The 14,337-nt window shown below is 37.8% G+C and overlaps 1 protein-coding gene across 4 annotated transcripts in view; it reads right to left on the bottom strand.

Annotated features, from left to right (window-relative positions):
• LOC136881171 (protein arginine N-methyltransferase 9) overlaps window positions 1–14,337 on the bottom strand; it is an 85,212-nt gene that overhangs the window by 41,125 nt on the left and 29,750 nt on the right. For all 4 annotated transcript variants that reach the window (XM_068229249.1, XM_067153833.2, XM_067153834.2 and 1 more), the window contains one exon: window positions 7,914–8,150. In XM_068229249.1, the coding sequence (XP_068085350.1) occupies window positions 7,914–8,150 (237 nt within the window). The remainder of the gene's footprint in view (window positions 1–7,913; window positions 8,151–14,337) is intronic.

Below are 14,337 nucleotides of genomic sequence, written 5' to 3'. Positions count from 1 at the left end.
ATTTTAGAGCAGTTGGTGGTGACACCTCTCTCGTCTATGCACGTTATATGGTTGTTATCTGTAAAGAAAAGTGTTACAAGTGAACTATGTAGCATGAGTGGAATGTAATTTTTTTAAAGACTTTATTGGCGAAGTACTATATAATGTTTTATTTATCATGACCTAACCTGTACTGTTATTTGTAGAGCATAAGATAATTTAATGACCTAACCTGTACTGTATAATATTGTAACATAGGCATTTGTAAATAGTAGAATTCTGTTCTATAGTTCCTGGAAAGATCCAGAAAGTTACATAACTTTGTACAAGGTGTGTTACTTTGTTGGTATGTGTTCTAGAAAATGTGTTCTGTCTGTTCTGGAAAAATACGACTTTTGCCATCATGCGTATTCTAAAATGTTAGCCAAAGTTCGCGATCGAAAGTAAGGTTGTGATTGGTGAGTCTAGGTGGCGATAGGGAACACGTGCACGCTGATTGGCTGCCTCCAAGGCCAGTAATTCCTATATATAGTGAGCGAGGCAGTGTTCGAATTAATTCTGTATCTTGAATTCTGTGGGTCTTGGTCTATCTGTCTGCGAGCAGCCTATCTGGTTGACGTCCCCCGGTTTCGGGATGGCACTCTCCTCGGGTAAGCACTCTTGAATTCCGTCCTGCTAAAATTTCCATAATGTTCCGATTTGCTTTTCATACAGGAGTCTGCCCTAACCTCGCCTAGATTCACCAAATTAGTTACTTACGACGCCTTAGTTTTTCAGCTAGACTTACCTGTTCGTTTCCGAGGCATTCCCATTTCTTGTTTCACTAAAATATGTAGAATGTAGTTTAATATTATTTCCCTTGGGGTTTGCCTCTGGTAGTTCTGTATCACTTTAGGTACGCTAAGTTTTGGATAACCTTTTTCACATCACTGTATATTGCATTGTACAACTACATTGGTAAATAGATGTATAGTTGATTTGAAATTTGAATTTACACTGCTACGAAATAACCTATGTATACCACTGAACTTATAGCTCATAACTTGGAATGTATTTGTAAAATGATCTTGTAAATAATATTTTTAAAATCTAAGGATCACGGTAATTTATTCGGAATCCGCTATCTAAGCCATGTCCATGCCTTTGGTAGGTTCCCAGCCTTTTCATCTTCCCGGTTTGTTGTTCACTAGTTGGCCCTACTGATGTTTACATACATGTTTTGTTGGAGACCCACGTGATGCCAGCTACTGTTTTTCCGAGTGTGTAGTGTTTTCTTATATTGTGCATTGTACTCTTACCTTCCCTTTTAACTGTGTTTGTGCCTTGTTTGTGTTACCACTGTAGTAATAGGTAACAAAAAGCTAATATGAGTATAGCGTGTGTATGAAGGAATGCCTGGTGTATGTATGAAATGAAAAGAGTACTTACTATTGTTGCTGTGGAGGTTGTGTACCGATATGTTTGGAGACTTGTTGTGTTCTGCTACGAGTACGTCTGGGGCTCATGTTAGCTGTGTGGAGGGATGTAGGTGGAGGGGAAGGAGGAGTGGCTACTGTGGAGGTAGGGGCGGGGCTAGGTTTGTGATTCGTCGGTTTGTTATGACGTGTGTTTACTAATTTGAGATAGTCATTCTTTATTGCAGGAATGGCTTTATCAAAGATGATGTTGGTTTTCTCTGTAATGTCGTTAATGTTATGATTGGGGTTAGCGTATTGATCTAGAGAAATATAGAAATCTTCGGTTATGTTGAGCAGGGGGCTCTTAGAGTTTATGTTTAATATCATCATGTCATTATTAATGTCTGTGAAATTGTGCTTAGATTCTTCTACATGTTGGCCTATTGATGAGAAATGGTTGTGCTTTACTGCATTTATATGTTCATTATAACGGATGGTGAAGTTTCTGCCTGTACATCCAATGTAGCTTGTGTCACAGTTGTTACATTTGATACGGTACACACCTGATTGGTTGTATTTATTATTATTATTGACTGTTTTGGTGTTGTGTATAGTGTTGGTGCTGTTGTGTGTGGTTTTGAATGCTATTTTCAGGTTGTGCTTCTTAAAGATATTAGTTATAGTATATATATATTGGTGTTGTTGAAGGTAAATAGGACATAATCTTTTTTGGATTTGGCTGTTTTGATTAATTTAGTTCTAGGTTGGGATTTTATTTTGTGAACGATTTTGTTGACCATTTCTTTGCTGTATCCAGTATATTTGGCTATATCGTGGATTCATTTTAATTCATTATTTCGATCTTCTATTGTCATTGGGATATTGAAAGCTCTATATATCATACTATAATAGGCTGCTCTTTTATGTGTGTTAGGATGAACGGAGTCATTTTTTATGGTATTTAAAGTGTGTGTGGGTTTCCTATAGATCTTTGAAGATAAGTGGGTGTCGTGCCTGGTTATTGTCAAGTCCAAGTAATTTAAGGTACGGTTATTTTCTGTTTCTTTAGTGAATTTAATTTGGGGGTCTAAATTGTTAAGTTTGTCTAGTATAGTATCTGCATCAGTGAATCTATTATCTATAATTACGAAGATATCGTCGACAAATCTACACCAAAAATATATATTATCTATTTTGTTGCTGATATATGGTATCATGAAATCTGAAGTAGTTATTGTTTAAGGCGAATTTAAGCAGATTCACGAATTCTTCTATTTCTAAGGTGCTCAAGTTGCTATGGCTTTTTAGGTTAGATTCTATTATTTTGATTGTTTGTTTAATAGGAATGTTAGGGTACATGTTTGTTATATCAAATGAAGTAAGGGTATGATGTTTTTTGATCCTTAGTTCTTTGGTTCTGTTGCAAAAATCTATTGAGTTTTGTATTGTTTTGTTTGCTAAAAATGAACAATGCTTTCTCAAAAATTTTTGAATGAATTGTGATAACTTATAGGTTGGACTGGCTTTATAGTTTATAATCGGTCTCATGGGTACATTTTCTTTGTGTATTTTAGGGTAGGCCCTTGCTGGGGGTTCATAATTATGAGTTTAGCAGATTCTGTTTCGGTGAGAATAAAGTGTGTGTTCTTGAGTAGATTTTTTAAATTCCTTTGTATGTTATTGGTTGGATCTAGGCGTTTAATTGAAAAAGTGTTGTCTTGGAAACATTCTTTAGTCTTTGTTATGTATTCATTCCTATCCATAATGACCGTAGTGTTGCCTTTGTCGGCTTTTGTTATTAGTAGATTGTTCTGTTTTATTTTGTTTTTGAGTTTGTTTAGGTTCGATTTATTGGTGGTATTCATGTTTAGGTTATTATTGTGAATGTTGTTGATATATTGCGGGATCTTTCTACTGATTTCGTGTCTAACTTCATCTCGTATATCGTACGGAATTTTCTGTAAAGCGAGTTCTGTTTCAGTAACGGCAGTTATAATATTCTGATGGGATGATGCATTACCCCAGTTATGTTTGGGTCCCTCGCTCAACATAGCCGTCTCTACATCGTCAAATACGGTTAGTGTGAGATTTTTTACGGGTGGGTGGAATTTATGTTGGGAATTCTTGTTAAGATGAGAAGGATCTTTATTTTCAGTTATGGTTAGTGGTTTCGGTTTGCTTTGTTGTTTCAGTGTTTCCAGTTTTTTGTTTAATGTGTTTTGTTTCTTTATGGCCAAATCTTCTATTTTATTTTTAGAGATTTGTTGAAAATAATTCCAATAGCTATGTGGGAGTTCATGGGATACTTTGAGATGTGTTGAATAAAGTTCATTATTGAGATGTTGTTTCTTTCAATACAGGAATTTTATTTCTTCTTTTAACCAAATTTCATTAGTCTTGTTAAGTGTTTTGCGTGTCTGAGCAGTTCGTCTATGTTTGTTATTGTATTTCTGGAGAAATTTCGGTGTTAAGTTGTTTGAAAGGCATTCCTTCAAGAAGGCAATGTTTTTGGTTGCGTTCATTAGCTTGATTTTCAGGTTTTGGTATTTGAATACATTACGTTTTGCCTGGTTGGCTTCCCAAAAAAGATTATGTCCTATTTACCTTCAACAACACCAATATATATACTATAACTAATATCTTTAAGAGGCACAACCTGAAAATAGCATTCAAAACCACACACAACAGCACCGACACTATACACAACACCAAAACAGTCAATAATAATAATAAATACAACCAATCAGGTGTCTACCGTATCAAATGTAACAACTGTGACACAAGCTACATTGGATGTACAGGCAGAAACTTCACCATCCGTTATAATGAACATATAAATGCAGTAAAGCACAACCATTTCTCATCAATAGGCCAACATGTAGAAGAATCTAAGCACAATTTCACAGACATTAATAATGACATGATGATATTAAACATAAACTCTAAGAGCCCCCTGCTCAACATAACCGAAGATTTCTATATTTATCTGGATCAATATGCTAACCCCAATCATAACATTAACGACATTACAGAGAAAACCAGCATCATCTTTGATAAAGCCATTCCTGCAATAAAGAATGACTATCTCAAATTAGTAAACACACGTCATAACAAACCGACGAATCACAAACCTAGCCCCGCCCCTACCTCCACAGTAGCCACTCCTCCTTCCCCTCCACCTACATCCCTCCACACAGCTAACATGAGCCCCAGACGTACTCGTAGCAGAACACAACAAGTCTCCAAACATATCGGTACACAACCTCCACAGCAACAATAGTAAGTACTCTTTTCATTTCATACATACATCAGGCATTCCTTCATACACACGCTATACTCATATTAGCTTTTCTTTACAGATAACAACCATATAACGTGCATAGACGAGAGAGGTGTCACCACCAACTGCTCTAAAATCAAACCCTGTCTCGCTGTATATATAAATCTTACTGGACTACATCAATAGTTGAATTGCACAGTACTCAATTTTCAAATTTTAATGACAAGAGTTCTTATAACATACCAATATAAAGTATATCAGCCATAGAACATTCTCGATGATCACCTAATACAACTTAATCAACACAAGAACTACAAGAGGATTGAAGAATGAATGCTACGCAACATGAACTCAAATTTTAATAGACGTTTTTAAAATATACTATGTTTTAATGTGTTTAATGTGCTATATTTTTTAGTGTCTTATGATGTGGCCTATATATTTTAATGTGTTTATGTACTCATGTCCACGCACAATCAATAGATTTTAGTTTATTATAACCATCACCACCTTTAATCAGAGATATTTTAACGCAACATACTGCAATTATTTTACTTCCATTTTTCATTAGACATCCGGATGCTCTAACGTAACATCTTTGTAATTTTGTCTAATGACTGTAAATATTGTGTGCTAGCTGATGATGGCCAAGAGAGGCCGAAACCGGTACTAGTGCAATAATTCATTCACAATAAATAGTACTGATCGGTGGAACATTTTTCTTGTCTATTACATTGAATCCAATCAATACGGAATATGAAACTTATAATTAATAATAGAAACAACAATTTCGAAAAAACTGCCGCGGAAGAGAGTTTGACCCTTCAGGACTCCGGACATCATTAAGAAGGTAAAGGTTGCTGTCCTGAAGGACAATCCCTCAACTCAAAGACACCTTGCCAGCCACACAAGCACATCTCAAAGTACAGTCTAACATATAATTAAAGTAGATCTGAACCTCGTAAAGCAGCATAAAGCACGTGGATATGCTTTGAAAGCAAGGCACGTTAAAGAACGGTTCACTAATGCAAGAAAATTATACAAAAACTACCTAGTAGGGAATAAATGGCAGTGGGTTGTTACCCTGGATGAAGCTTTGGTTTATTTGGATGACACCAACAAGCACTGGGCAATTTACTATAGCCCAAAAGGCCAAAGGGGCACTCAAATTTTGTCAAGGAAAACAAAGAAAAATTTGCTAGGAAGTTCATGGTAGTGGCGGGATATTGTGTCCGAGGTAAACTCAAAATTCTCAGAGTGTCGAAAAGTGTGAAGTTCAATGTTACCTATTTCCAGAAGAATGTCATGGACCCCTATTCCGACAAACATACCCCTCTGGCTGTATGATGAGGATGCTTCAAACGTCTGGATCCACATGGATAAAACATCCAGTCATACTGCCAGACCATCAGTCACCTACTACGAGAGAAAAGAAGCAGAGATGAGTGTCCGTGTCATAGCATTTAGTGACATCCCTGTCAAATTCTGAGATGCCTCGCCGATGGATTTCTGTGCCTTTGGTTTCCTGAAAAAGGGGCTTTCTTTTAGACTCCCGCTACAATTGAGGGTCTCTGGAAAGTGTGCAAGGAGGTGTGGGATATTCCTCTTCTTGTACTCCATCGAAGTCTTCTACAGGGGAAATTGAGATGTATGTCTGTGCCCGTGGCTATCACATCGAGCACAACTGGGTCTGGAGAAAAGAAATCGCCTTGGACAAAAGGTACATCAATCGTCCAGACTTAACTGGGGCAACCCTCCGTTGGTGCCTTGGCTGGTTTGGTTGATGGTTCTGTGCCATGTCCATCTGTTTGACTAACTTGTCTACATAGTTCACTTTGTGTCATGCCTAGTAACGACTCCACTGTTGTTTCCAATCATGTCTTCTTTTGAGGATCTAGTTTTCTGGAAGCTACATTGCTTATTTGGTTAATGTTTGTGACAACAGATGGATGGATTTTCTTGAGGATTTCTTTAGTAACTGTCCCTCTTACTTTCTCCATCATTATGTTTTCCATGTTTCTGCACCATATATATATATTACTTACAACAGACTTGGTAAGTTTGGCTATAAGATCCTCATATATCTCCATTTTTTTTAGACAGACTCAACTAGGCCAAATCAAGAACGATGTTGTGTGGAAGAAGTTCAAGGTTGCCCCAATCACAAAGAAAATGTGTGAATCACATCTGCGATGGTATGGACATATACTCCGTATCAGTGAACCCTCAGGTGCTAAGACTGCCCTTCAACTGAACATGGAGGGTCATCATCCTTGAGGGCGACCTTGAACATGCTGGCTGAATAGGGTGAGAAATTATATGCGGCTCACCAAACTCAGCTCTTGGGACACTATGGATCGATCAAAGTGGAGGAAACCCTGCAAGAAGGCAGACCCCACATAAATGGGAAAATACAAAGATGATAATGGTGAGATAAGATTACAATTATTCCTCTTGAGCATGATGAACTTTCCTTGAGTCAGACCTACGCATTTCCTGGGTTCCCGAACTTGGCAACTTTCACATTCTATGGTATTTACTTCACCGTCAAAACCACTGTTGCAGATTCTGCAGGGTTTCAGTAGATAACTCTGTACTGCTATCTCCGGGACTTCAAGAAGGCTGTGACATAGCTCCAAGGTGCCAAGGATGACAGCACTTCTTTCCTTCTTGTATTAAACCCATATTTTCAACCAGTGATGTGTGTCCTCACTTCCTGCCAAGGATCTAACTGAAAGCACTGTGTTGGTATTTTCACTTTGAACTTAACCTACAAATTTGCAGCGTAACTCTAATAATAACTTGACTACAATATTACAGATGATAATGTTCACTTACTAGTACATTGGATTAAACTTCAGCCTTAAAATGGCTGATCTAACATAAATACTACAATACCTTTCTTTGTTTGCCTACTTTTCACCTCTGTTTATTCATATTAATCACAATTTGCTACCAATTTTCTTATAGGATATTCATGAGTAGGAGAAGAAATGTTATGAATTTATGCATCACTTGCTATTCTGGCTTAGTAAACTTGTAATCACACAAATAATTTTGAAAGGTCTTAAATAGAATGTCAAAATATCAATGTTTTCTACAAAGAGCATTTTCCAAACTAACTTTTTTCTACATAAAAGACATTTTCAAGTGAAGTATTATTTTGTGGGTGATGTGGTGAATGGATCATACTCAATGGCTATAAAAGAAATGCATCATTGCTATCCCCAGTAAATAAGTGCTATGTTGAAACTCACCTTAAGATACCAGTGCCAGTTCCAATGTCCAAAACTGTGTCAAAGCCTTGCTTTACTTTCTTGATGATGGCTTCTCGGTAGGCTAGGTTTCGAAGTGAATCATTTAACATACGAAAATGCCATCGCTCTACCAAGAGATTACTAATACTTTCCAGATTACGATGAGCTGGAAGGAAGCAATAATTTGCTTCAAGGGCTTGATGGAAGAAATTGCAGGCTTCATTCAAATGCCCCATCCTGTAAAGAAATTATTTTCTAAAACTGGATTGTTTATGGCTTCACAAAATATTAAAAACTAGAATTAAATTCTGTATAATTTTATCATCACTGGAAAATGGAAGTCAACTCTCAAGAATGAAAAAATAAAATTCACAACTGTATAGTATTTAGTTATACATTTACATATGGACAAAGCAGACTTCTTTGTTGCACTCTTCACTTCATGAACAAATATTTCTTTCACACATTCCCCCCCCCCCCATACAATTTGCATTCCTATATGTTCCAGCGCAGCTAAAATGTGAATTGTGAGGCTCCAGGAGAAAGTGAAAATAGGAGTGGTGAAACAGTGAGGTGTGCATTGAAACTGTGCTTGTGTTCCATGTGTGAAGTGTGTTTAACTGGTAGCGAAGTACCATGCATGAAAAAGCTACGGTTTTGTTATTGTTCTTTCATTTGTGAAGTAGCATCATGTCTGCATCCAAGCCCAGAGGAATTGCTGCCAATGCTAACAAGGAGGACACCATTCGGTGCGTACTGCAGGAGCGTGACGTAGTGAGGGAGTTAGCCAACATGGTTGCAGCCAGCATTGAAACCAAAGTTTCAAACAGAGTGGAAGAGGCACTTTCCAAGTTAAGAACTCTGAACGAGGAACTCAGGAAACAACTAAGTGTAAAGGACAGTGAAATAGAACAACTGTGGCAAAGCTTGGAAGAGCTAAGAGCATCATCTAAAGAAATTATCTCTCAGACTGATGACCTTGAGCAATATCAGAGGAGAGACAATTTGCATGCGTTTGATGTGCCTGAGATTGAAGGGGAGAACAATGACTACCTTGTAATGGATGTTGCACGAAAAATAGGAGCATACATTCAGTTAGTCAATATTTCACGCAGCTGCCGTGTTGGTCCGAAGACTGGGCAAAAACTTCGCTCAATAACAGTTAGATTTGTTTCACACAGAGACCGCAAGAGGAAACTAAAACAGAGTGGGATCACCATTTGTGAAGATCTGAGCTGCGGGTTGAGCATCCTGTGTGCAGCAGTGGAGCTCCATGGACTGTGTAGTGTGTGGACCAAGGACTGTACAGTCATAATTTGCAAACCCAGCAGCAGCAAAATACAACTAGCACGGATGGAACACATCACATTGTAAATATTAAGTTAACATTATTTCCCATAGTTACAAAATTCCATTGCCCTCTATACTGAACTGTAACTTTGCTACGTCAATATTATGGTACTGTATTTGTATAGACCTTCCCTATTCATAACATTTCATTTCAAATTTTAATTAAGATGTGAATTTAATTTACTAAACACAAGTATTTGCGATCTTATTTTTTTATAATTAATTATTAATGTAACAACTTTTAATTTTAAACAGTTTCGATACTTTACCCATAATTTATACTTAATTCATTTTAGACATGATACACCTAATTTAGTTGTACTTTGAAAATAATAGGTAATTTTATGCACAGTTGCTTCATTACTGCTCGCCTCTATTTCAGTTAACGATAATTTCCTCCTAGCCCCTCGTGTTTATTTGTTCATTTTGGAGGTTCACATTCTTCCAAGCCAGTAACAGTTACGAGTGACGATGTACATTCCTCTTAAGTCACTAGTCGATTTCAATAGACACTTTGCACTGCCTCATACCAGCTACCCTTTCTTGTCCTTTCGCTGCCGTTGTCCCCCGCCCCGCGTCTACCACCAACCCTAACCAAAATACTGCTAGTATTCTAAGAATGTCATCTCGCAATATCCAAGATCCCTACACGTCTGTCATATAAACGAGCAAAGCTTATTAGCAGCCAACGAAATGGGGATGAGCTTACAGAAATATTCACCCCAGTTGTTTTCCATGTCGTACTAATGTCCGAGTCATGGTTAACAGATAAGAGTATGTCATCTTTAAGGCTACTCGCTTGTGAGAAATGACTGTACTCACAAGTGCTATGGAGGGGTTTGTGACTATTTCTTAACCAGCCTCAAACCTGAGTTGTTAGGTCATTCACCAGGCATCAAGTGCATTCTGTGCGCCTTGAAAGAGTTCATGTTCTGTACAGGAGGATAGGCACAGCGGACATTAAAGCATGCGATCGAAACCGACTTTCAACCTATTAAGTCGTGTTACGTACATTTAGTACGTGTTGAAGAGATGTTAAGTACAGAACAAAAATGGCCAACCAGACACCAGTGGGATCCAAACCCACAACCTCCCCTGGTGTCTGGTTGGCCATTTTTGTTCTGTACTTAACATCTCTTCAACACATACTAAATGTACGTAACACGACCTAATAGGTTGAAAGTCGGTTTCGATTACAATGCGATCGTGAAAATTCAATATTCATTAAAGCATGTGCTTTACAGTATAGTCCTCACTGCATTCACACTTGATCTTGTTAGCATCGATGTAACCCCATCTCGCTAACATCACTTTGGATCTGCCCACAACTGATCTCAATCTATTCAAGGTTTTCCACGTTGTCCAGTTCTCTTTGTAACCGAGTGGTAATCATTCAGCTATTGCTATCTGTCGAGATATGTTGGCAGACCTTGTTTTCCATAGTTGTAATCTTGCTATTTTTTTTTTTTTTTTTTTTGTCGCACCGACACAGATAGGTCTTATGGCTGGGATAGGAAAAGCCTAGGAAGTGGAAGGAAGCGGCCTTAATTAAGGTACAGCCCCGGCATTTGCCTGGTGTGAAAATGGGAAATCACGGAAAACCATCTTCAGATCTGCCGACAGTGGGGCTCGAACCCACTATCTCCCGATTAATCTTGCTTTTTTGACTGATTTGATTAGTTCCAGAGATGGTCAGAAAAACCTTCCTGGATTTCAGTCTCTGAGCTGGGGGTACATGATCATCAAGTGAATGAGCACTTTCTTGTTCACCTCTCTTGTCCTCTCCTTTTTCGCAGCCATCTCTCTTCAAATGTGTGGTAATGCAATCCCTACATGCTGATAGGGCTTGTCGACCAGTGTAGACTTTAAACAACCTGTTACCAACCGACAGGTCTCATTGAGGGCCACATCAACCTGTTTGGTATGTGATGCATAGTACCAAATGGAACATGCATACTCTGTGACGGAGTAACAAAGGGCTCTTGCTGATGTGCGAATAGTTTGTGGTTGACCACCCCACTTTGATCCAGCCAGTTTGCTCAGCAGGTTATTTCCGAGTGGAGACTTTCTGCTTACAGTTCATACAGTGATTCTTGAAAGTGAGAACTCCATCAAGCCTCACTCCCAGATATTTTGGAGTATTACAGAACTGTAGCTCGACATCTGACCACACGACTTTCAGTTTCTGATGTGCTTGTTTATTTTTCAAGTACAGGATTAGGTCTGAGTTGAACTGCATCATAATAGCTGGATAAGTGTTTGAGACAGTAGTGAGATTTATTTTTACTGTTTCAAAATTGTTACTTTGTGTGGCCACAGCAAGATCATCAGTACACAAGAAACTTCTACTATTTGGATTTATTGGCTGGTCATTTAAATATATGTGGAAAAGTATTAGAGCCAATATGCTTCCTTAGGGTAGACCATTTTTCTGTATTCTTCATCGGCTTTGGAATTTGATGAAAATTGTGCGATTCTGGTGATAAGTGGCGATAAGTCTCATAAGTCCACCGTCCTTTGTCAAACTAAAGACCTTGGCCAGAAGTTGCTGATGACTGACAGTATCATACACTGCCAATAAATCCACAAAGGCCAAATCTGTGACCTTGTGAGATTCAAATCTGCCCTCTATAAGCTGCGAGAGATTCACAATTATGAACTTGGATTTCCCACATAATCAAACTTGATTTATTTCTGATGTATTTACGTTACAAATACATTTAGCTGTACTGGTTTCAGTCTCTATTAGAGGCCATCTTCTGCTGCTGAAGAACCTTATTTGATAAAACAACATATACAATAATATTAAAAACACTACTTATTTCTAAGGGTATATAATTCAGTTTGTAATGAACTAAATAAAAAATGAATAAATATAACTCTAAGCTAAATAAAAAATAAATAAATAAAAATAACTCTAATCTGATGCAGGTTTATTACAAACTGTATTATATAGACTCAGAAATAAGTAGGTAGTGTTTTTAATATTATTGTATATGTTGCTTTATCAAATAAGGTTCTTCAGCAGCTGAAGGTGGCCTCTAATAGAGACTGAAACTGGTACTGATAAATGTATTTGTAATGTAAATACATCAGAAATAAATCAGGTATTGATTGGGTGGGAAATCCAAGTTCATAACTGATTGTTGGAATTATCAATATGGGCTAATGAAGCTAATAAACTACAATGTGAGAGATTCAGAAGTTGCTCAGTGCAGCTTTTACTAGGACAGAACCCGGCTTACTGTGGTGTAAGTACTGGGTCAATCACAGGTAAAATGCGCTTTAGGGTACGTTTAAGCTGCAGCTTCGCTGCTGGCACATGGATGTTCGCCCTAGCACCTCGCTGCTGGCTATAGCCAGGTTGCTCACCATGGAACTTTTACCTTGCAGCAGTCCTGTGCACATGCTGGCAGCTCTCATTTGTAGTTGAAAATTCAGAACAGCAGAACTGATAGCATTTTGTATAATGTGATTATAGATATAGAGGGGCTAAACACTTGGACTACGAAGACGTACTTCCAAGAGCTACCCCGACAAGGAGGAACAACGCAGCTCCAGCTGAAGCTTTTGAAGCATGGAATAAATTCAGAGATTTTTTTTTAACGGACGATTCACAGTTTTGTTCGCGAGTGTATCTTACAATAATCTGGTGTAATGAATGTGTAATAAAAGGTGTAAAATGCCTCACCTGGATTTATCAGTGCATTTATCAACTGCATGACCTGATTCAAGAATGAAGTTACAAATGCTTCATTTTGTAATTTAATAGTGTACTTTTGAATAATGTAAAATAAGGGGTTATAGAGTACCTCATTTTGACGTTAGGTCTCCTCAACAAAATGTATTTACAGTTTAAAAAGATAACTGTCTATAACTTTCCATGAAAAATGAGGTACTTCATGTAAATCACCTGCTTGTAATGATAAGAGGTCCCCTGAATAGCAAGCATAAAAAACCAAAGTTGACATACTTGTTCTGCATTTTTTTGCCATTTCATTCAATAGTTTGATGATGGTAATGATGATGCTTGTTTAAAACGGGTTAACATCTAGGTCATCGGCCCCTGATAGTACGAGATGAGACGAAATGGATTAAAAGTTATAATTAACCCACTGACTAGGATTAGAAAAATGGTAATGATGACGAAAATTATTATGAATTTAAAATAATCAATGGATCTAATTTGCAATAACTTATTTTCCTCTAAAATTAAAAAGAGTAAAATGTAATAAAATTGAATAAGGCACTGACATAGAAGTAAAATCATATATTTAATTCAAATTAAAAGTATACAAAGATAAACACACAGTCAATAGAATAAAAGAGTGGTTAATAATTAAAGAAAAATTATAAACAAATAGAAAGTTCACTTTTAAACACGATAAAACAGACCACTATCACTCATAAAATGGAGAACAAGGTCTACTGGCTGCTTGTCATCTCATCACTCCATTTATCCCATTTGAACCTCTTATGATGATCCGCATGCCGCTGATCCCAAATTGCATTTCATTCAAAGACAGTTTCGGATAGCAAGTGGTCACAGAATATCTGTATGGAGTGCGAAGAGAGGAAGAAAGAACCAATCACAGTCCAAGTTACAGGACAGCCAGCGATGTGCCAGGCTCGAAAATCAAATGTGTTTGAGACCATCGATGTGGCAAGGGTAGCAGCCATCAGCGTAGCGATAAGCCGGGCTCCAGGGTAAAAGCAGCGATTGAGATCCATTGGTTTGTTTCATCATCACCTAACATCGAGCAGCGAGGCATGGTGATGTGCCAGCAGTGAAGCTGCAGCATAAACGTACACTTAAAATCATTCCTTCCAGTAATTTGTAGAGGTGACGCAGAAGTGTTATGGGTCTGAAATCTTTTGGATGGCTCCCTTTCATGCCAGGTAGGGCAATTACTCCGCTCTTTCTCCATACCTTAGGTACCTGACTTCTGCTCATACAGTTGTTAAAAAGCTGCAGGACCCATTCCTTGGCTTTTGGTCCAAAATGCTGAATCTGTTCTGATCGAATGCCATTCATGCCTACTGACTTACTGTCTACATTCTTTAATAGCCTTGT

Source organism: Anabrus simplex, chromosome 9, assembly GCF_040414725.1.
Source record: "Anabrus simplex isolate iqAnaSimp1 chromosome 9, ASM4041472v1, whole genome shotgun sequence".
Classification (NCBI taxonomy): Eukaryota; Metazoa; Arthropoda; class Insecta; order Orthoptera; family Tettigoniidae; genus Anabrus; species Anabrus simplex.
The sequence above is the reverse complement of the archived record's forward strand: the minus strand, read 5'-3'. Positions and strand labels throughout refer to the sequence as shown.